This window comes from Varanus komodoensis, unplaced genomic scaffold (genome assembly GCF_004798865.1).
Source record: "Varanus komodoensis strain SLA01 unplaced genomic scaffold, ASM479886v1 scaffold15, whole genome shotgun sequence".
In the NCBI taxonomy this organism is placed as follows: domain Eukaryota; kingdom Metazoa; phylum Chordata; class Lepidosauria; order Squamata; family Varanidae; genus Varanus; species Varanus komodoensis.
The window spans coordinates 20,402,102-20,426,108 of NW_025335440.1; the positions used below are offsets into that span (position 1 = coordinate 20,402,102).

General features: G+C 42.2%; 1 protein-coding gene across 14 annotated transcripts in view; it reads right to left on the minus strand.

Moving 5' to 3' along the window:
* SVIL (supervillin) overlaps positions 1-24,007 on the minus strand; it is a 113,086-nt gene that overhangs the window by 33,639 nt on the left and 55,440 nt on the right. For 6 of the 14 annotated variants that reach the window (XM_044424844.1, XM_044424837.1, XM_044424839.1 and 3 more), the window contains 12 exons: positions 22,778-23,668; positions 22,198-22,368; positions 21,321-21,355; positions 19,106-19,167; positions 18,197-18,336; positions 17,403-17,498; positions 14,590-14,842; positions 12,241-12,814; positions 8,718-8,913; positions 5,770-5,902; positions 700-747; positions 138-215 (listed from right to left, as the gene is read on the minus strand). In XM_044424844.1, coding sequence (XP_044280779.1) covers positions 138-215; positions 700-747; positions 5,770-5,902; positions 8,718-8,913; positions 12,241-12,814; positions 14,590-14,842; positions 17,403-17,498; positions 18,197-18,336; positions 19,106-19,167; positions 21,321-21,355; positions 22,198-22,368; positions 22,778-23,668 — 2,677 coding nt within the window. Of the gene's footprint in view, positions 1-137; positions 216-699; positions 748-5,769; positions 5,903-8,717; positions 8,914-12,240; positions 12,815-14,589; positions 14,843-17,402; positions 17,499-18,196; positions 18,337-19,105; positions 19,168-21,320; positions 21,356-22,197; positions 22,369-22,777; positions 23,669-24,007 lie in introns of those variants that run through there. The other 8 variants (XM_044424840.1, XM_044424843.1, XM_044424846.1 and 5 more) reach the window with 6 other exon arrangements.

Sequence of the window (24,007 nt, forward strand, 5' to 3'; positions counted from 1 at the left end):
AGAGAGAGAGAGAGAGAGAGAGAGAGGGAATGATAACTATGGGTATAAAATGGAGGCATGACGAGAGAAGGATACATCGTCTACATGAACAAGAGCTCCACAAATCGTTGCAAGACCTGTGTGCAAGATTTGCTCACCTGATTAATAGGTACAAAGGGTTGAAGTGTATGGGCAGCAGCTATAGCAGGAGAATAAGTAGAAGCATAGACAGGTTCCTATGGACAGGGGCAGAAGCATATGAAAGAATTAGAAATGGAAATAATGGGCTAGTCACAAAGGGGAGGGGAGAAGGGATGATTACTTCACTGCAAAATAAATTCATGGATGTTTTCAACATAACGTTCCCAAATTTTCTCTTTGCAAATATGCTGTAACAGTCAAATAAGAAAACACACGCACACCTTGTATGCCCCCCATGCAATAACCAAAAGGATTAGTGATAACCCGGTGCTCTGAAAGAAGGCAGCAAGCCTGGGGAACAGCCCCATTGAAGTTCAGCAACCCATTAGCCACAATAGCAATGCTTTCACCTGGCAATATATTTAGCCCTTGCTAGAACAAAGAAGTGCGCCTGATCTTGATAAACCACCACCATAAATAGACTCAAAAGATGGCTAGAAGGAAACATGGACCACACCCAGAAAAGAAGCTGTGAGCCTATTGCCTAGCATAACCTCTTCACATTCGAGTCAGGCTTACCCAAAGCAGCTTAGACATGGCATTATCATCTGTAACTCCTCCTTCTTCCTACAGGTTAAAACAAACAGGAGAGATTGCAGAGAGCAATAGAATGGAATAGCTACAGAAAGTAGCTTGCATTCCAAGCGCCACTGCTCCCAGTCGGATTCAAGCTCACAAGGGGTGCACTGCATGGAGTAAAAGCTGCAGATTCCATTAGCGAAGCAGCCGGCCGTCCAGTGGTTTAGACCCAGGTTTCATCTGCCACCCCTATTTTCAGTATTGACTCTTGATACCGGAATAGCTAAAGATCACGATATCTCTGCACACAACCCTGCGAAGATCACTCTGAACTCTCCGCTAGAGATTTAAAAACTGCTCTTGTTTTGCTTTTGCTGTTTTGCAGGAGCTCTTTGCTGGAATGAAACAATCCCCTTTGCGGATGTAATATTCAAGAGGATTGACCCGGAGCTCACTGAATAATCTGGAATGTTGAGCTGGCTAGTGAATAAGAGCACACATTTCAGTAATGAGACAGCTAACCCCACAGAGAGGATTTGAACTTCTTGCATTAGTATGGAAATAATGAGGGAGGGAAGGGAGAATGAGACCAGAAGGCAAAGCAGATATGAAAATCCATCAGCTTTACAGAGTAATTCTATGGTCCTGGGAAGTCATCCAAGAGACCATGGGATTCTTCAGAGTCTCCCTCCAATGCTGCAGGCCTGAGTGTGACCTTAGACAGAGCACTCCAGAGTCCAATCCACTGCCCTCGCCCGTCCCCTCCCAGAAGCACTGCAATGCGAGCTTCAAAATATCTCAGAGGATTTCAGTGGGGCTTGAAAGGAGGAGTGGCAGTGTGCAGGGCTGAGAGGCGAAGGGAGAAAGACTGCGGCCTCTCCTGCCCAACCCCACCTCAGCCCAGGAGGTGCAAGTTCTCTAGATGGCTCAGAGGCCGATCAACAGGAAAATTGACAAAAAATTGGATGGAGAGGCTGGACACTGGCTATTCAGATCCATACAAGTGCACACTTAGTTATCATTTTACTCCTATCCTGAGAATTTAACATAATAAACAGACACGACTTTATTAATGTATGTAATCAACTGAAATGCTGACATGGCTGGGATACTCCAAGGAAAACTGTTGCTGTTAAGATGGAGTGTACATTTTTGTCAATACAATATATTACTTCATAACCTGATTTGCAAAAACAATACATTCATTATCTATTAATAGCCCATTTTGGTACTCTAAAGGTTGGCATATACAATAAAGGGTATAAATCTACTGAAAATATTTCTTTTGAAAGAAATATGATATTATACAAGTTGTACTCTATGTAGAAAAAAGCATTTGTGCAAATTTTCAACATACTAGTATGCATAGTGCATCCTCATTTCAATTAAAAAGCCTTTTTATGTCAAAAGACCACTTAGATTTTAAGGCCATCAAATTTTAAAAATTTCTCATTCTAAAAATAATTGTTTTATGGAAAACTTCTTTCTAAGGCTTTCTGTTTTCTATATTCTTTTGAAAGAGACAACAGGCCTGAATTTTCAGGAATGGTATTTATCCCCCAGAAACAGATGATCACAAGCACAAGTCTATTTAAGCATTTGGGTGCATTAATAGTATTGCCAAAAAGCATTGCAGTTCTATCCATTCGATGGGTGCACAAGTTCACCACAGTATCAATGCTATGCAGAAATGGTACAGCCTGCCTTTGCGTGTTGCATATGAAAATTCATGCAAATGATGCTAAGCAATGTCAGCCACTTACTGCAGTCGCACAAAAAAGCATGCAGGATCAATGGCAGGCACAACTGGCATGAACGCAAGAAGGCCATACCTAGGATTGGTCACTTCCTGGACCATTCCCAGTATGACACATCTGCATGGCATCCAAGCAGCATGCAGGACTCAGCAGCCACTGCCGTTTTCATCAGCCCTAGAAATAACGCCATCATTTATAAAATATCAAAGAGACACCAGGCTTCATGTACTCAGTAGAGAAGGATCTCTGAGGCATTGAATGCTGAATCCAAAAAAGAAGACATATTTTATTTCCACACATGATGCTTGACCAGCAACCATTTTTGGAATGTAAGGCTATGATAGCAGAATTGCAATGAGAGGACATTCCAAATGAAGTAACTTCTGTTTTATGAGACCTTAAGAGAGAAAACCCTCATGAACATTTATTTCTTCCTCCAAGCACATGCAGTTTTGGCATTTTCACTATTTTATTTTTTTATTGTGAACCTCCTTTGTGTATCAACTTGTCTAGACAACACTAGACAATAACTTTCACTGTTGTTTTATGTTGTGGCCCTGTGACCTCTTTTACAGAGGCCAGTCCTCTATTTGCAGGCCTCTCTGGTGCAAGTCTAGTTTACAGATGAAGAACCGTAAGAAGAGAGGGCAGCAGGGCCCTGAAGCTGCCCCCAGTAGCACTTGGATGGCAAACTGAGCAGGCACACGCTATTGGGTGAATATGGAGAAGGATGTTGTATTTCTATGTAAATGATCGCAAAGCTTTCCAGAGTTACATTCATAGCTTTAATTGGCATGTGCCAAAGTTATATAAATCTGCATGCTCTTTTGTCCCCTTTTTTGGCAATACTTAGGTGGTTGTCCTAAGGCCAAGGAGTAGGTTTAGGCAGAGCTTTACAAAAAGAATGAGCATTTCTTAAACCTATCATACCAAAACAAAAAGAAGTGTGTGTACAGGGGAGCTAGTACTTCCAAGAGGCTGCCAATGCCCAGTATCCTCAATGCTTCCTTTTACTACTATCTCAAACTGGGCCAGATTAAGCTTAGAATAAAAATGAAGGCTGAGAGGGGATGTGTTCACAGCAGGTCATGTGATGAAAGGATGGTTAGTTGGTTAATCATGTCCCTTTAGAACTAACCCAGTTGCTCAATTAAATGCACATCAAGTGTCATACTAGAACTTTAGTTTTGTACTGGAACTTTAGTACAAATTCCTTTTTGAGATAGTGAAGGAACTGAAAGACCAATTAGAACTTGCATAACAAAAGCTGCTATTCATAGGCTGAAGGTCAGGAAGATCCTTTTCCCTGCACTACAGTTATATTAACTAATACAAAAGCCAACAGCCCAGTAGAGCCTTAACCCTGGGCCTTAATCAACCTAAACCTTGCAGCATGAGCTACGCTTGTTTATTAAGATATGAGCCCCATCGAATTCAATGGGACTCGGCAAGTGTACGCAGAGCCCCTGCTGCATAACTGGAGGAAGCACCTGTCAAAAGGACCATGTGGTGGGCAGGGTCATAGTGCGTGCGTGGGTCTCCCCCTCCCCAGGCAGCAAGGGAGCTCGTGCGGCTGCACGGGTGGTCTGGCCTGCTGGCCCCCAGCTGCTTACCTGCCTAGGCTTTGCTAAACAACCCAAGGCGGCTGCTTCCCTAGCTTGCAGCCGGTGATGTGTGAACCAGGAATTCTGGGTTGCTGAAAAAGAAACAACCCAGAATGTTGATCTATGGTTTGTTCTTGGTTTAAAACTCTGGGTTGTTTCTCCCTCAACAACAGAGTTCTGGGCTTGAGTGTCTGGGTAATGAGGCAAAGTCAAAATGGGCAAGTAGTCAGAAACCCTCATGTTCGCTCAGTCTTGTTAGCCATGACATGTATGTTGTATGTGAACTGGAAGAACTAATTGCTGTAAATAACGTAAGTAACACCATGTTTTCAGCATACGTTGAGGGGAAATATCCTAAAATCCCTGTGGAAGGGTATTTCTGTTTCTGAGGCTAAGGACAGATGGGGGATCTAACGTATTATGTTCCACACTGACCTTCTTATGAAACAATAAGGAGCAGGCTGTTAGGTCGGATTATTAATATTTTGGGGGTTGCAAAGTGGAATGTATAAACTTTTTCTTGGCAGATGAATTCCCCTGTGTTAGTTATCAAGTGGCCTTTTTTACTATGTTATCTTTTGAAATCAGAAAGCACATTTTATCCATTAATTCTCTTAGACATCTGCCAAACAGTATCTTAGACTGGCTTTAGTATACATCCATCCATCAGGTTTGTAACTGCTTTAGGCTAGTACATGCAGTTTGCTCTTATCTATCTTACGAATGTGTACGTATTTTGCTTTTGTTATGACTTGTGGTTGCAGTAACAGTAAAACTCCTTTCTTATGTAAATAAAACCTCATCTAGCTGTTTTAGATTTTACTGTGTCAAAGTTCTCTAGGCAGACTCTAGGGACTTTTGAAGGAGTCACATCTCAAAATGCTAAAGAAATTCTGGGTTACTAGTTTTCCAGAATTGCAGTTCTTTTTGTTGTGGGCAAGCTTTTCTAGCCTCCACTCATAACAAAACCATAAAATACCTAATCTGGTGCTTGAATGTTATGGTATCTTAAAGCAAGATATATTATGGCTTAAGCTTGTCTTGACTAGTTCAAAAAGCTTACTCTACAGTAAATACGTCTTAAAATTGCCACAAAACTGCTGTTACTGTGCTGAAACAGAGCAGCATGGTTTTCTGCCTGGAAGAAACTTTAAGGAAACTCAAGTATACAAGTGATTATATGGCATACTGATTGTTGTAACTTAAAGCTTAAAAAGTCTAAACACACAGGGGGAAAGAATAAGGTCATCTTCATGCAGGCAGAACACCTTGACCTTTCAGAAATTCCTCCCCACTAGGAACATGTTTGAACTTAATGAGCAAGGATCTTACCTTGGCCATCACAAAAGCTTCTTTTACATTAGATAAACTTTAAGGAACTTTGGTTCTTTTATCAGTTAATTGTGAAATTCTTCCATCAGTGAGACAACTTTCAAGTAAGCACTTACTGCTCTTCTCTTTAGGTGTAAACCTTCTGTTATCATGAGCAAATAAAGCCTTTTGTTCAGACATGAAAACAACTCTGTTCTGAGTCCCTGCTGCATGAGGAGATAGACTTTATTCTTTACAAGTTCAAGCCCTGCTGAAGGTGGATGCCATGCTAAAAGCGGAGGATGTCCCCTCAGGACAGGCGTGCTTGTCTCGTATGATGCCTGCGCAGCGCTGAAGTGCTTTCAAGTGCAATGCTTTCCCTAAGTGGACAACTTTACCTTCTTTGCAAACAGCTGCTCCATCTCTTGCAGCTGTGGGCCACGTTCAGTGACTGGCATCCGGCCACATTCCTGCTTTTTATTCAGCCTGTTTTTCCAGTCTTCTTCACCACTCTTCTTTAGGAGGGCCAGCCTGAAAACGGGGAAGGAGGAAATAAAACCGAAAGACACCGTGCTGAATGAGGTTGTAATGTATCCAACATAAGCTTTCCATGCTTTTTCAAAGCATTGTTGCACGTATTTATGCAGCAATGAATGGATTTGTGAGCGGGCTCCATTCTGTATACGCAGAAACTGCCGTCACCAGTTTCCAGTGAGAAACTATGGAGATGTCCTAACACAAAGAACAGATGCAAACATACCAAGTGACAGCCAAACAATCTGAAAAACTGTATAACAATAAAAATACTATGAGACATTTATAAGCAAGCCTTCGGTTTGATACTTAGGAAAACAAAATTTTAGCCAATATACTGAACATAGCATTCATAAACAAAAAATCAAGAAACATGGGGATAATAAAATACAGCCTATATTTTAGCCATAAATACTTTCATGCCCACTGAGTAAGCCACTGCATTAAAACCATTCAAACAGACCAGTGATAGCGAACCTTTCAGAGACCAAGTGCCCAAACTGCAACCCAAAACCCACATATTTATCGCAAAGTGCCAACACTACAACAAAACAAGAAAACTAAAGTTTTAGTTTAGAAAAAACACCTCACAGCCAGTCCAAGCAAATATACATATCCTTGGCAATACAATGACTGGCCATGCGAAAGCTCAGACAAGTCACGACTAATACGTTGTGGCTCGTGACATCATTGCCTGGCACTGCTACTCCTTTCCGAGCATGCGCATGGCCCCGAAGTGCGCTGTTATCCGATGCTCGACTGCTAACCCTAACCCTCCCATGGGGCACACCCTAACCCTAATAAAGGGCTAAAGATCCATTGAATAGAGGGTGATTTGGAAAAAGCCTTCCTTGAGTAGCTCTTTCTGTACAGCTCATCATTTCTGCCCATTCTCAACACATTCCAACCACCAAAACCATGCCAGGACACCTCCTTTTTGTAACCCTAACCCTACCCTGCAGCACACCCTAACCCTAATATATGGGTAAGTTTCCATTGAAAAGAGGACAATTTTGAAAAAGCCTTCCTTGAGTAGCTTTTTCTGCACGGTTCATCATTTCTGCCCATTCTCAACACATTCCAACCACCAAAATCATGCCAGGACACCTCATTTTTGTACCCTAACCCTACCCTGGTGCACACCCATAACCCTAATATAGGGCAAAAGTTCCATTGAAAACAAGATTTGGAAAAAGCCTTCCTTGAGTAGCTTTTTCTGCACATCTCAACATTTCTGCCCATTCTAAACACATTCCAACCATCAAAATCATATGAGGACACCACATTTTTCTATTTCCAACCCAGTGATGATGAACCCTTTATAGACCGTGTGCCCAAACTGCAACCCAAAATCCACTTATTTATCACCAAGTGCCAACACTGCAAGAAAACCTGAAAACTGAGGTTTTAGTTTAGAAAAAACAACTCACAATCAGTCCAAGCAAATATCTATTTATCCCTGGCAGCAGACTGACTGGCCATACGAAACCTCGGTCGAGACATGGATCATGAGTTGTGGCTTGTGATGTCATCGCCTGGCGCCGCTACTCCTTTCCAGGCATGCGCTTGGCCCCTATGGGCGCTGCTATCTGATGCTCGGCTGCTGGGGTGAATTGGCTTGCGTGCCGACAGACAGGACTCCATGTGCCCACTGCAGCACGCGTGCCGTAGGTTCACCACCACTGAAATATAGTATTGTCTTCTCCCATCAAACTGTAGATTGAATACACTTTGGGGCAGAGAACTGTCCTTTTGCTTATATTACTTTGTACAGTATATTCATACTGATGCCGAAATAATAACAGCTACGACTGCTCCACCCCAGTAGAGCGCTGCGATCCTTGAGCTTCCTTTTTCCTTAGGGAAATGTCCAAGTTATGAGCAATCTTCCATCCTCATCTGCAAAGTATTAAGGCACTGCAAGGGGGAATCCCAGTCCTGCCCAGGAGACCCCTATTTGGAGTCTTTGATGCATAGCATGTGCTTATTCATCAGCCTCTGGGGAAGCCGGAGGTTTTGCGGCAGCCAGAGGCTTGGGGTTAAAGTTCTCCATCATCCTTGCCTGGCGATTTGTTTTTCTGATTCTTCCTTCAGACAGGAGGGCAGCACGCCACTCCCCAAAGGACTTCTCGGCTGAATACATACATGCAGCACTAGCACCTCCTTGGTATTTTGAAAATGACACATTCTCTGTTCTCCCATGCAAGAATATGGTTACACCTGCATCTATTATCGAGACTGTGCATTTTATAAGCTAAAGGAATACCTACATTTCACACCAGGAGAAACTGAATTGTAGCTTGTAATTTATGCATATTCACACACATCCAGGGAATTTGCACAATTGATTCTGCTTCTGTTGGTCATTGGCAGGGGGTAAAGCATAAGAAAAATCTTGCTCATCCAGGTATTACTTCCATAGCTATTAAGGGCAGTTTCTGTGTTTAATAACAAAGAGCAGAGACTCAAAATATGGTGTTTTTATCATAGAATACCCACTGTTAGCTAGTCCAACAGTTTAGCAACTAGTTCAGAGTTCTGATTGACAAATATGACCTAGAATGTAATTTTCATATTGTGCATTTTAAACTTTAATTTCTATTTCCCAAATTCACAAGAATGAACAAATACCTATTTTATAGCTTCACTCTCCAACTAAGCTTTCTTTCTTTTTTTCAAACAGTCAACAAGTTCAGAATATTCTACCTAAAGTACCAATTCTGGAATCCCACAATGAATGTTCTTGCACACCACACCTAATCCATCTATGATAAAAGGCAAAACACACATTTCAAGAAAAGAGTATAGTTACCTTTCTTTAATTGACATGGTTTTGCTGGTTGTATCAAGGCTATCCTCCGTTAATTCAGCTTTGCTCTCCCTGAAGTCTAGTTTTCTGTTGAATAGCTCAGAGGTTTCCTGCTGCCTACAGGATACCACAGCTGCAGACTGAGAAAAACTCTTTGTTGTGGCTGTTCCCACAAGTTCTGAAATTGGCTCATCATGCTCTAAGGGGGAGAAATTCAGAATCAGTCCTTAACTGCCAGAAAATAAAAATAATATAAAAATCCTGCATCACTGAAATTGATAGCTAACTTCTACTTTTTATGACTAATTATACTACTCAAGTTACAAATGAGATGCTTACCATGAAAATTACTTTTATATGCTTTGCAAAACCACAGCATTGTAAATAATACTAAATTTCATGGAATGATAAGCTAATCAGAGATTCTTACTCACAGAAATTCTCCTAACACCCCAATGTAATGATACACAATTGGAAGGTGAAGGGGGGGACAGATATTTCCTAGGATGCCAGAAACCTACCATTGTGTACACATACCTAGGACATGGGAAAAGGTTATGCCTGATCCTTCAAGTTAAGAGCTTTCACTGAGCCTGGAGAACGTGTAATTGGTCCCAAATGATACAGGAGAGGAGGCAACTGTCTTTTTCATAGACTGCCAACACAGGGAAAAATGACAGAGAAATGCAGGGGGGTACATCACAATGGAGCAAGCTTCTTTTTTCAAAAGTTTCCCCTGATTTTTCAAAAGTTTTTCTGGAAACTATGCAATGCCCTGTCCAGAAAAAAGACACTCGCAGGCATTGTATTATTACAATACAGCAATATCACAGCTGAAAGTTTTCCTCCGTTCTATTAGTCTGGGCAACTGTTAATGGAAAAATATCAGGATGAACTTATTTTGTGCTTGCTTGCTATTTCTTTTCCTCCTGCAGTTTCTGGACTATTGGCTCTTCTACCTGACAATGGTCCCTTCCTTGTGATGGGGACTAGATCTGGCCAAACCTCAGACCTATACCAGCTACTTTTCATGTGTTAAATGAATGCACTGTTATCCTAGGGGAGCCTGAACAGTGGTTTCCCCCTTAAGGCACCTGCAAAGTTACTTTCTAGGTGGCCTAAAATGACAGCGACCCATCTCCCCTGCAAAATTTAAGAAGTGAATTGAGAAAAGAGGATTAGAATACAGTAGATTTTATTTTCTTCATGCTTTAAAAACACTGTTATGAGTAAACGTTGGCCTTAGATTTGTGCCTCCAACTTTGCTCAAGATGGAATAATGTCTAGTCTGGACAAAGAATTTGCTGTATAACAGCACAATGGCAAGGCCCATTACTCTGCCAGAGAATGAAACAGAAGGCCTTGTGGAGGCAGGCAAAAAGTTGACTGCATCAAGAATTTAGGACTGTGGGCAAGCCAGCTTGGGAACCAACTGAAATAGATTGCAATAAAGCAAAACAGGGATGTGGGGGAGGGTGGAATCCAAAGAAGAGAAAATAATATTGTTTATACACTGTTATATCTTCTTCATAGTGACCCCCCCTCATTTTTCTTTCAAGTCTATTTTAGTTTTTTTTTAAATACACACACATGGATTTTATGTATCCATAACAATGAAATACATATGAAATGCAGATGCAATTACTTAATAATTATGCATAGGCTTCAGTAAAAGCAGATCAGATATCCAAATAAGTGTCTATTTAAAATGGCATGTATATGGAACGCTTCAGGTCCTCAATCCACTGCATTATAGAGGTTAAATGTTTATCCTTCCAACGTTGTAATATTCATCTTTTGGCAGTCAAAAATGCACAGAGGAGTCATTGATGCTAACCATGAAGCAGATAAGTGATTTAAAGCAGTGTGCACATTCCTGTCACGAGCCTCATTCTCCTCCCTTTGCACATTCAAAGACCACAGACCATTCCTTGCCAAAAGTTCTTTATTCACCAGAGTACATCTATTAAACTCAATCACCACAGGATAAACCTTGGAGCATGGACAGAATGGTTTGTTGTACCCCGATCTATCAACTATTTTTGAGAACCCTCTTTCTGAGTATGTCTGAGAGGGATGGGTCCTCTGGAAGGGAGCACATTTCTCCATAAACCACTCCTCTAGCTGGCTAGCGCTACTCTCCCAACATGTCATGGGATCTAGACACAGACGTGCTTAGTCTGGCTCTCAAAAAGCTTCTCCCAGGCCCCCTCCTGTCAATCATACATCTCAGTTACTCTCAGAGATTGCCTTGGCACCTGAGGAGTGGCCATGAGATAAGCTGCTCTGTTTTTCCTACCTCCAGGTCTGAAGCCCCAAATTCCCAGTCCCCCCCCTCCCCCCGCACCTCCAATGAGTCTGGATCATCATGACCTGGGAAAACATGCCAAGAACAACTGTCCCTCTCATTTCCAACAATTCCCAAATATTAAAGACTGTTCTAGTACAATGTTTATCAACACGGTACGCTTCCCCAAAACAAGCAAGTACTGGATACTGCCAAACATTACGTTTAAAAGAAGTGTTAGACCAGCAGTGTTGGTTTTTTACAACAGTGGCTTGGGAACATGGGCAAAAAGGAGCTGCTGCACTCAGGTCCTGCTGTGAGTTTCACATAAATAGAAAGTTGGGCTAGATGGACCTTTGATCCAGTCCAGCTAGGCTATTATGTTCTTAATTGTACTGTACTGCCAGCAATTGGCCATACTGGTGCCCCCCGTTATGGGGCATGATTTGGCCTTAGAGATCTGCTGGACTAATCTAATTTCATTTTTTTGAATGGGTAACCTCCAAAATGCATGGTGGACATTACCTAGACTTTAGCAAAGCATTTGACAAAATGCCCCACGACACGCTCATTACCAAACTAGCAAAAAGAGGGCTAGATAGTGCAACCGTTAAGTGGATCCACAATTGGCTGCAAAATTGGACTCAAAGAATGCTCATCCATGGCACATGCTCAGTCTGGGGAGAGGTGACAAGAGAGGTGCTGCAGGGCTCTGTCTTGGGACAGGTACTCTTCACCAACTTTATTAATGATTTTGATGAGGAAGTACAAGGAAAGATAATTAAATTTGCAGATCAGACAAGGCTGGGTGGAATAGCAAATACCCTGAAATAGAGATAAGATACAGAATGATCTTGATAGGTTAGAACACTGGGCAGATAACAACAGAATGAAATTCAGTAGGGACAAATGCCAAGTCCTCCACTTAGGAACAATAAAGCAAATGCACCGCTACCAGATGGGGAATATTATTTCCATTATTATTTTAATACAACTACTTACACATACCCAGAATAATAGACGAGGCATTCTTCTTTCTTCTTTCACTCAAGAGGAATGCCTCTTAAGGTGGAGCTTTTAAAGATATATCATTTATAAATTGTTTTTCCTCCATCATGACTGTTTTATTAATTTAGAAATTCATATAGATCTAAGCATGCAATTAATTGATTAAAAGTCCTAAGATGAAGAGACCAATTTTGTTTACATTAGAGTAACAGCTGGAATTGAGGCATTTACCTCTCTGCGGGGTTCGTCTTGTCATTATTCCCTCGAACTCCACAGTATCTTCAAAGGACTGGCCTTTGACTTCTCGTTTATCCTGCAGGATGCTGGTGACAAATTCCTTCTGTTCAGCAAGGTCACAAAGAGGCTGTGTGCTAAACAATTCCATGCTGCTTTTTCTAGGGAATGCGTATTTTATCTCTTTGCTGTAGTCCTCCGTTTTATCAAAAACAGGATGTGGGTGCTCTTCCTCAAAGGAACTGTGCTTTTTTATGCCATTCCCTTCACGTTGTGCGAATCCCTTGGGCTCGGCCTCTTCAGCTTCCCTCGAATGTTGGTCACTGTCTCGCATTTCCACCGAGGGTCGCCGCCACTCTGTTTTCAGGATGTGTTTGAATGGCGTATCAGCATTTTCCACTAAGGAGTGGTATCTGGACTCGGATTTACCGACCTCGCTGCCTGTCTTATCTTCTGCTGCTTTCACATGCACATCTTTGCTATAGACTGGTGACAAGGCGTTCACCATGGTGGACACGGATGTGGCAATAGCAGCAGACAAAGGTGCGATCCGCTCACTCTCGCTCTGTACCTAGGGAGCAACATGGGGGCTTAGAACTGATAATTCACAAGCAAGGCCTTCATAACCCTGAACTTCATGAGCGCATCTGTTCAAAAATTGATCCGGGGCAGTGGCAAAGTACACAAACAATGTTTAACTTTCACAGGAACAGTAAGAAGGAATAGAAGAAGGGAATTGCGCTGCCTGTGCCTTCTCCTCCTCTGTAATTCTCAAGCTGTGTGTAGAAACTGTCGCTAATCAAAGTAGATTTCAAAGATATCAAATATATTTTCATCAATTTCCCCCCTCAATATATCACAAATTACTGGCTAATTTTGTTGACAGCCAGTGTGGTTAAAGCAAGAAAGGGAATCTTTGGCTTCTAGATGCTCACTATTTGTTTATGTATTTGTACCATTTATATACTGCTAATTTTTAAAACCTTATGCAGTTTCCAGTTAAATACTAAAATCATAATCCTCATTTCAATACACTTTTAAAACAATATAACACAATGCTAATACTACAGACACATCCAGGAACAGTAAAATAAAACCACATGGTGTAATTAAGGTCAGGGAAAGCCTGAGCGATTGGTGCATTCCTAGGAGGTGTTTGGAAGATACCAAATTTTCTGGTTCCTAAAAAGTTTAAGGAAGTTCTTTCCACAGGGTGGTGCCGCCACCGAGAAGGCCAAGATACTTCACAGAGACATTTTGACAATCTTGGAATGGTCAGCAAGATCTCCTTTGATGATTTTGGCTGTCCATTGTGTATATATAAGGAAAGGTAAGCTGGTGAGGAATGAGGGGAGTTGTGTCCCAAAATATCTGAAGGGCACCAGGTTGGAGAAAGCAGCCCTAGAAGATCTTCCTATTGGGAGATTCTTTGACAATGTTTATACTGTGTTGCTGTTATTGCCCTGGAAGTCCAGTTTCTCATACATAAAAGCCAGAAGTGTTTAAGCTGACACTGAACCTCCTATCCTTTGAAACAGCCAATAGATTTCACATTTTACCTGTTTTTAGTGAAAAACAAATGAACCCAAACACTTCCTTGCCCTAAAAAGGATATATCAAGTATTTTCTTTCAGATTACCAAAAGATTTTATAATCAGAGCAAAATTGCGGTATTTGAAGTATGTGTCTTATGGATTCTAGGAGTCTGCTTACTGAAAAGCTTCTATCTGCCCATGCTGTGACATGAATTATATTGCTATATTATGAAGGAAGCATGGTGCTTCCACTTGATCACAACCTGGACCACTCTTGTACAAGCTTACTTGACAGTTGTGATACTTGGGATTCAATTACCTGGTTCACACATCAAACCAACTTATTAATTGTTAAATTCAGGATTGTATGAAAAAGCTATGCTAATAAGCTGTGGTATGTTGACCAAAACAACCCAGAAAGTTTACATAATTTTTTGTTGACTTGTAAGTTCTGGGTTATTTAAATCATAAGTTGTTATGTGCAAATTCAGAACTATGAGGTTCTTTCACCAGCCTACAGAGATGGCAAGAGGAGTAAAGCCAAATCAAACCCAATCTTGCCAGTCACTCCACATGCCAGTACGGTAGTACTCCATAGGAAGGGAACAGGTGGAGGGACACAGGGAGGGAACAGTTAAAAGAGCACAGAACCAAACAGTCCAAAAACTTAGAAAACAATGCCTTGTTCAACCATCTGCCAGATAAAGCCACAAACCATGGGGTTAGCATAAACCAGGCCACTGTAACCAGAAGTTATCGAATAGACGCGTGTCGGTCTGAGTCGCGAGAAGAAAGCATTCTACACACATACTTGCTCAACCTCTCCAAGCGTCACGGGCTGAGTCTGGTAGCGAGCTTTCGATCTCCTCTGCCTAATGTCTGCTCTGTTCCTTGTAGAGACAGCCTTCGTAACAGGTTGGGATAATTTGTTAAATAAGGCCATCTTCTCTGCCAAACTCAGGGTGGAAGAGTCCGGTTCCCCTGACGAATCTGGTTCAGCAGCATCTTTGGCTTCCTTTATTTCTTCTTTTGCTGAAGTCTTTTGGTGCGCAGATGCCTGCAACCTTAAAACAATACTTTGAATTAATATTTAGTGTTGCTATGCAGACAGTAGCCTCATCGTAACATTGGACAGCCAGAAAAAGAAATCAGGAAAGCTTTAGACAAAGCGTGGAAAAAAAAGCTAACAAAAAGAGGTGTTGGCAGTTTGGCTTCATGTCACTGGAACAATGTTATCTGTTCTGCCAGAAGGGCTCCCAGCATAAAACAGCAGTTGCACCTTCTTTGTAAAAGCTGCTTCAGTGATGGTGCTTGCAGGCGGGCATATGCAGCCCTCGAAGCGTCATATGGGCACCCAAGCTGCCAAATCGTAGGCGCAACATTAACTCACCATGCAGGGATGCAGCTACACATAAGCACAAGTCTAAAAGCATTCTCTGCACTGCTGGGTCATTCTGTTCCGAACTCATCCTAACCTAGCCACTATGCTAGCCATGGGCAACTTGTGACCCTCCAGATGTCTTGGGCTACAACTCCCATCATCCCTCACTGCTGACTATCCTGGCTAGGACTGACAGAGGTGGTAAGCAAAATTATCCAGAGGGCCGCAAATTGCCCACACACTTCTGCACAACATTTTAGTTGGGGCTCTTCTTCAGGGATTACGTGGAGGCCAGCACACAGTTTGACAGAGGACACGTTAATGTGTAGAGGGAACCAAAGCAGTCACGGAAGAAGAAAGTGCCAACTCCTGCTCATGCTCTTTCTAAGTATCGCTGCCTAGACTTAAAGACAGCCTCTCTGGTTTCTTCCACACTGTCCGCACAAAGGATCTTCCCTAATCTAGGGAAAGGAAAGAGCAGAGGGTGAGCATTGTCTGCTAGCAGAAAGCTGGGCCAGACAGACCCTTGGTTTGATGCAGCACGGCTCTTCTTAGGTTCTTAACACTGATGACCGGACCACGTTGGCCTCTTGCATTCCTACTGCCTGTGCAGCCTTGTCCAGCTTGTACCACCCACAAAAACAAAGAAAATATTCCTCTTAGCACAGAACCACAGTTCATACAGGGCATAGCACTGGTGGTGGCAATGATTCTGTGAGGGCTACACAAAGTGCAGCATCCTCGCTGCATCATAGACCCAGAAGTCAAAACGAGCAGTAAGGACAATGTCACCGTAACACTGTGGTTTCTCTCCTCGCTTCCCCCCTCCGTTTTCTGGATCAGACTTCCCCACCTCAGTGCCTAGATGTTGTGGGCTTCAGCTCCCACCAGTTTCAACAGACCTAGAATGGTGGGAGTCAGGGCCTGGGTAGCTTTATTTATTTTTAAAAATTGTAGGCCGTCCATTACTATCGTCTCTGGACGGCTTACAACATTATTTCAATCTTCAATAAAATAAGTTAACTATTCCATTAGGCTGGGAAAAGCTGTTCTGTGCTGGTTCTGGTCTTCTGGGGACATACAGAAAATAACTGTATCCTCACAGTTTGACAGAAGGCCAGAGCATAGTATGCGCAATATTGTGCTGGCCTGACAAAGCTGACCTTTCCACCTTCCAATTGTTTAGCCTCGGTCGATATAAATAAAAGTTGGGAGTCTTCAAGTGTAGACTCAGTTTATCTATTCCAGTTCAGAACACAAAGGATTATATAAGGAGATTCAGAGAGCTAACAGGGAGGATCAAAACTACATGTCATGAAATCTCACACTGATCTTCAAACTCTGCACTCAATTGCTTGGCTTCACCAATTATGTCCCCTCTGTTTGCTTGAATTAGAGGTGCACAGAGCTTTGTTGGTTCCCAAGCAAGGAGAAACCCCAGGAAATATACAGGGGGGTGGTTAGAAAGCAGATGAGAAGAACAGAAAGGAGGAAGGCCCTTTGATTCTTTTTTGGAGAGCCAGCAAGTGGCCACAGCCTGATGGTCCAGGTGTGGCATTAGTTGAATGTTCATCTAATAACAGATCTAGATGACCAGGCCATATTGGCTGCTGTGGCAAAGGAACCTAAAGTCCACCCAGAACATCTAAATCTCTTTGGGCAGCTGAAAATAAAATTGGGTATATTGAACAAGAGCGGAAGCTGCAATAAAGCTGTTAGCATTAAAAATCACAGGTCTCCACTGGTTTTGACCCATTGCCATTTTCGGACACTGCATTTCGAACCTCTTCTCTTCTGGTTATATGCATCAGGTTATGCTAAATGCAACTGAAGCAAGCAGAGACATTTTTGATTACATCCATAGGTGGTGCAATTTCCCATCCCTCTGTTAATTCTGTAAGCTGTTAGAAGTTGGAGTGGAACAGAGGCAGATGCAAGCTGAGATCTCAAACCGTACCTGGCTTTCTCGTGTTCATTTGTGACACCAAAGAAAGCTTTATTCAAGGTTTTTATCATGCATCCCCCTCTCTTCTGTCTTTGAAAGTGGCACGCTCTAAGAGAAGCCATTGTGCTTAGCTGGAAAGCTCAATCAAATGCTCAACAAGCAGAGGTGACAAGAAAGAAAAAACTTCCTAAAAGTTCCATCCAACTACTTGGTACGCTTACAACACTTGCACTTATAGATGCATTTGCTAACAATGACCCTTGTGTTCCCTGTAGCATGCAAGTTGCACCCCCAGTACCTGGTAGGATGTACAGTGCTCTTAACTACAGTGGGATTGGGTGTTCTTGTCACTACAGAGTGGGTATTCACAGTACGTGAGGCAGGGGTGGGTTCACTTTAAAAAATAGTCAAGGGAAGGAAAAATTCACAGAGAGAGAGAAGAGAACAGTATTAAGAAAAGCACAAAGTGTTAACTACATAAAGAAGATAAACAGTATTCTCCCCCAGTCAAAGATACTTGACAAATTTTATAAAATTGCATTGCCGAATCCATAATCTCTTTAAAAAAAGATGTTCGAAGACCTGCTGGTTTCCTGTCAAGTTTAAATTAATTTGCATACTCAAATCTTGGCTGTAGAAGCAGAAAGCAATATTAGTGATTTGCAGGAACTTTACAGGGTGCCCAAAATATAGGACAGAAATGCTTTATTGTGAGGATAAACAAGTCTACAAGGCTTCTGCAGTTCTTGGAGATTCCACATGTATGTAAATTGTACAGGGCTCTTCAATGCAAGAAATCAGCTTTAAATGGCTTACAACCCAAGTTGCTACTAATGTGTTCTTACTATCGTACAACCACTATACTGTAAATCATTTTCCAGGTCACAGTGCATGGCACTTCCTCTGCTCTGTACCCAGTTCCTCTGCAAGAAGCTGCATAGCTTTTTCCTTCACCTCACCATGTACTTGTTCAGAAAGTCATCCCTTAGCAATGTGCCTTTTCTAACTGTCAAGCCAAAGGGACTTCAAGAATGAAAAAGTAAACATCCAGTTAAAACACTGAGGGAGAGACAGCACATTGCCGGGACTTACGTTGCTGCGATGACCACTTCCTCAGTTGTAACGGGTTGTGTGCGTGATCTATCCTGCATTCGCCTCAGCCTTCTCTCCACTGCAGAATTTCTTGAACGTGGCTTTGGAATACTCTTCTCATCTATTGACTTTTCCATTTCCTAGAATCAAAGGCACACAAATTAACAGTTTAAAGGAAAGAAGGATGACTGGACCAGGTGGCCTATAGCTGAGTATCCCTCACAGCTAAAAAGATGGGTAGACATTCAGTTCAGAGATTAAAAAAAAGAGGGATGTGCTGAAACAGCTGAAAGCTTTATAAATAAAAACATGAGCCAACTTGCCTTCCTCTGCCTTCACAGAGCTAAATACGACCTCCGGTGCTTTATCATCAGTCTCAAAAAGGCACCAGGAGGTTGGCTAAGCAAGGCCATTGTCCAGACTTGGCCTGAACATTTCCTTTTCAAATCCACTTAAGTCAGGGTGGGCGAAGTCTGAAGGTCCAATTCTCCCCCTGGCAATATGTAGGGGCTGGTGCAGCACCCACTGCTGCCTGGGAGGCTTCCAGGAAGGTGGCTTTGCTTTCAAAGAAGCCGCATGCTCCTTGTGTATCAGGTTTCACAGCAATTTCACCAGGATTTTTTGCTGCCACTGCCAGAATAAGCAGCAGAACTGGGGATTTGAGAGGCTGCAAAACAGGCCGAGGTGAGGAGGCACATGAGGCCTGCATGTTGCCCACCCTTTACTAGGTAGCCACAATTTTACAAAAAACCACATGAAATGGGAAACCAGTGAGACTTACAGGAAAGTTCCTGGCATATGCATAATGGCATTTTGCACACAAGCACAAACACACTGCCACTCCCTACAGGCTTGTGGCTCTGAAAGTGAGATAAGTTCCACCTCTCTCAAGACAAGGAGGTCACCTACCCTGAAAAGCATCCTTTTTGCAGCAACACTCAGCTTGGCTCTCTCATCCAACTTCTCCTCATCTACAGGAAACAAAGAACAGAACGTTGTAACATCCCCCAGGCACTTCTGAAACACTCTTGCAGCTACACATGAATAAGCCAGGGAATGACTGGCCAGGGAGCCTATCAAGCAAGCGAAGGTCTGTTCAGCTCTGGGCAGGATGGACCCAAGCCCCTTTACTGAGGATCTTAGCTGCAGCGTGTGTCACAAAGCAATTTTCAGAGAGCGAAAGAATCCCCTCCCCCTGTTCCCAATGGGGTGCTAATCCCAATTATTAAAACAAAGAAGTTATTTTCCAGTTTTCGCCTGCAATTTATACTGAAGGTAGATAAACCAGCTTCTGGTGTCTGGAGACCAGTGCTGGCCACACAGCCTCATGATTTGGCAAACATGCTTTTGTATGTTATCACTGAAATAATTGTGTGATATCATGCAATTCCTACCCCTTCTACCTGTGCCTCTGTTTTACTTTCACCTCTTTTTCCTTGCCTGTTTCAATGTCTAGATTGTAAGCCCCTCAGGGCAGGGAGCTTCCCTCTCATTTTTTGTAAAATGCCCCACTATGGGGCTCTGTGAATGAACCAATGTGAACAGGGCTGCCTTGAAGATGGCTTGAAGATGTGGCCGGGGCAAAATGCAGCAGCCGCAGCCTTAACAAGCACATATAAGGAAAATATTACACTAGTTCTTCAAAACCTGCAGTGCCTATCTGTCAATCCTTGAAGCAAGATGATCGTGCCAAAGCTCTAAATTGCTTGGGACCAAGATACTCGAAGATAGGTTTTTCCTAGATATCTTGCCAGGGCTCTTGAGGTCAGCTGGGGAGATCCTCCTGAGCAAACACTTAGGTTAACCTTGAATGCCTTGTGATATGAAATCCAGAAGCTCCTAAACTGATAGCATGAAGGTCAGTTCTTACGCTGCAGGAAAGGAGTGCTAGTGCCTGCACATGGCTAAGTTTTTCCAGGTGGATGCAAAGATTTTATAAGGCACTGATAAATGGTCACATTTTTTATAACTAAGTTACGGTGATGGGTAACAGAAAAGGATTCCCACATCTCCCTTTTTATTTAGCATTGGTACTAAAATGATGGCATAGCAGTAAGAACTTATGGAAATATTGAAGGAGTTGAAATTAACCAATATGAGGCAAAGATCATGCTATATGCAGATGATACTGTTTTTGCTTTCCAGGATCCAGTCCCGTCAGTTAGAGTTCCTATGGATAGAGTTATAGTCTGTTTCAGAGTGTTTGGATATAAGAAAAATTTAGCAAAAACTGAATATTAGATACAAACATGGAAAGACCGTGGAAGATAATGTGGCTTGAACAAGGTCAGGCAGCTTGTATGCCAAAGAACCTGAGACCTCACACTCCTATTATCCCTCAGCACGGGTTATGCTGGCTAGGCCAAAACACTGGGAAACTGCACCTGCCTGCTTGTGCCCTAACAGGAGCAAAATATATATTTGCAACCATAGCTACCCTAACAATGAATCAGATCAATACGATGTAAATATGTATGAAAAGGAATATGATGGGGAATTTATTATTTTTCTTAGTACACTATTTGGACTATTTGATATTATTGTCTCTAGTCAAGAAACTGTAAATGATGACACGCTGTAATCTGCATGAGTGCAGAATGCTCTCCCCAAGCAGATCTGCCCGCTATTGACCTGCACTGCTTTCCTGCACCACGTTAAGGCTTTTGAATTCTATCAGGCATTTGGCAGCATATGATAAGATTTGTAATGAGTGCAGAATAGCTTGTTTATTCTGCAAAACTAATGTATATTCCTGCATACAATTGGTTTATATTATAATATTTTGTATTTTAGGCTTTTAATCTTTAAATGGTATAAAATTCAACAAATGGGAAAAATCATTATATGCAAAAAAATTAAACAAAAGTTTAAGGACAGAAACCCTTTCTGACCACGTTGACAAGCCAGTCAGCAATAAATGGGCCCCCAAAAGACCTGCCGCTTATCTCCATGGTCACAGCTGTATTTCCTCTGCATGGCGCATTTCACCTCTGGGGATGATAACTGGAGGCCAGCTGCAGTATCCAGGCTCAGATTCAGCCAAGGTGTCCCGGTCGCCACCAAAAGCTTGAAGCCATGGGATTTAAAATAACCCAGAAAAACTGTGAATAGAAAAACCTCTTACCATCAGGAGCTGGCATTTCTGGGCTGAGCGCAGACCTATGGAACAGAAAGAATAAATCAACTGAAAGGAAGAACTAAATCACAACCCCCTACACTTAATCATGGTTAAGAGGGACACCTGAGAAAGCTTTTCACATTATAATATTGTTTCATTTATAATTACCATTAAAGCAGGAAGGCAAGCAATTCCAGCCAGATATAAGTTGCATAAAAAAGGATAATCTCAGATAAGGTCAAAACTTGAAATATTCTATCACTTGTACACCAATCAATTCTTGGCTGAGGTCTAGACACTGTCCCTCTCTCTTTTTTAAAACTTACCTTAAAAATATAAATAACAAACCCTTATTTTCTGTATACAGACACATTTAGGTCCATTACAGTGCTACTTTTACTTTAGAATACACTGAACATTTTAAAACATTAAAAACTGCAATAATACCCTATCTCTGGGGTGTTTCATTTCAAAAAAAAACTCTTAGGGGGTACATTCCACTGGTAGGGAAGTCTAATGCAAAGGAATTAGGATCAAAAATACCAGCATGTTTTTAGCTTAGAGCTCTTACTGCAAGTAACTAAAGCTTTAAGAAAAGTATTTAAACCTTTTACACCAAGGAAAACTGCACATCAGGTGGCAAACCACCAGTGCTTGGGGAAAGCAGCCAGGACAATGGAAAATAATATGCGGCCATTTGAAGAACTCCTGAGTCCCAGACCAGGTTCCCAGAAGATTCTGTACCCCTATCTTCACCAAATAATATTTAAGTTGCATTGAAAAAATAGCTATTTTGGAAAACCTAGACTAGGCTACTTTCATTATTGCAAAGTGTCAGTCTCGATAATGCTACACCAGCGTGCTCAGCTAAGCAAATGCCTACCTATCTGTTTCTTTTCGCTCTGCTGAAGTTATAGGTTGTGTTCTAAATCTCTCAGAAGTCTTTCTACTTTCCCCAGGAGAAAAATAGCGTCTCGGCCTGCGTGACCCTCTTTCGCGTTCAGCACTGCCAGACAAATCAGTACCTGATGTTGGCATCTCAAAATGAGGTTCCCTTTTTACCACAACAGAAGGTTAGAGAGAGGAAACAAAGAATTAGGATGGGGGGAGGGGGGAGAGAAAGAGAGAGAGAGAGAGAGAGAGAGAGAAAGGTGAAGTATATATAAGCATCCCATTAAATAAATGCATTATAAATCACTCTGCATGCTGGCAGAAAACCATGCAAAGAGGGACAAAGTCATTCCATTCCAGCCACCCAACATCAGAACTTGCACTAAGCAAGCAGAAGCACAAACAAACAAAAGAATTCAGGCCAACTCCGTTTCCAAGACACAGCAGATGAGAGTTGAACTGTGTATTTGAAGTGCTGCAGAACGCAACTGATGTTGAGTTTTCAGTGCCATTTATGCCAAGGACGTGCAAGTGTCACACCAAACAAACAAAATTCAGAAAAAGTCACCTACAGTTCAGGTTTCTTGCTGGCATTGGCAGTTTCCAAAAAGGCATTACGGAGTTGGGCAACAGAGACTTTTGTGTCAACCATGGTTATCTCACCATTGGGGGTCTTTGCTTGGGGGACCTTTGCTTCAGTACTCTGAAACTCCATTGTGTTCTTTGCAACATGCTCCTTACTTCTGAAAAGTTCTATTTTAGGCGAGCCAGAATAATCAGACAGTGATCGAGTAATGAGCTTATGCTTCGCGGGATTCTCTTCCTGAGCTTGAACCTTCCCTTTAGCCCTTTGAAGATACACAATTCTTTCACTCCTTTCAATGTTCTCTTGAGTCTTCACCTGAGGTTCAGGCATCCACTGCTTAACACAGTCTAACTCTCTCTGAGTTTCCAAAGACTTCGGCTTGCCGGTCGTAAGTTTCTTGGAGTCATCTCTTCTTAAGTGGTTCTCTCTGCTCTTGTCTTGCCTGCAGACCTCTGAAGGTAAAACAGGTTGCCTCTCCTGCTCAGCCGCCACACCAGTGTAATCACGCTTCAATGACTGAGGATCCTCAAGCAAGTCACTTTTTTCCTCCTCCATCATAGTATCTGGCAGGGACCTAATCATAAATGTGGCATTTGCTGGCACAGGGACGCTGCTAACAGAGTTGTTTTCTGGTTCTTCACATGCCACCAGTTTAGCTGTATGAGCGATTCCAGCAGGTTGGACATAACCATGTGTTGGTTGGGATACCAAACTAAATGGCTGACTGGCAACCCTATGGAAGGCAGATGATTCTGACTGAAGAGGCATGGCATTAACAGGCACTGGGCGAATCTTTCTTTGGGACACAGTGTCTGGTAGAAGTTCAGGGCTTCCACGAGCACTTTCCTCTTTCACCATTTTCTCTCTAACTTTTACTCTTTAAGAAAGAAAAATGGATTAAAAATGTGGCACAAATGTAACTAAGTTGAGGGAAGAGAGAAAGAGAAGGAGGGAGGGGGAGAGAGAGAAAAAAAAACATGCACCAAGTTTGGGAAGTTCTGACAACAATCAGTATTAAGCATTGTTAAACAAGATAATTAGCGGGAGATATTCAGAGAACCTTTCACCAAATCCCAGACCACTGACATCAGTAAGGATCAGAACACTGGTTTTAGCACAGCCGGTCGATCCACTTTGGTTTTCATGCCTTGCACAAGAACAATTATTAGTCCACTGTGTGCAACTTTCTGAACAAGAAATAGAACGTCATATGGCC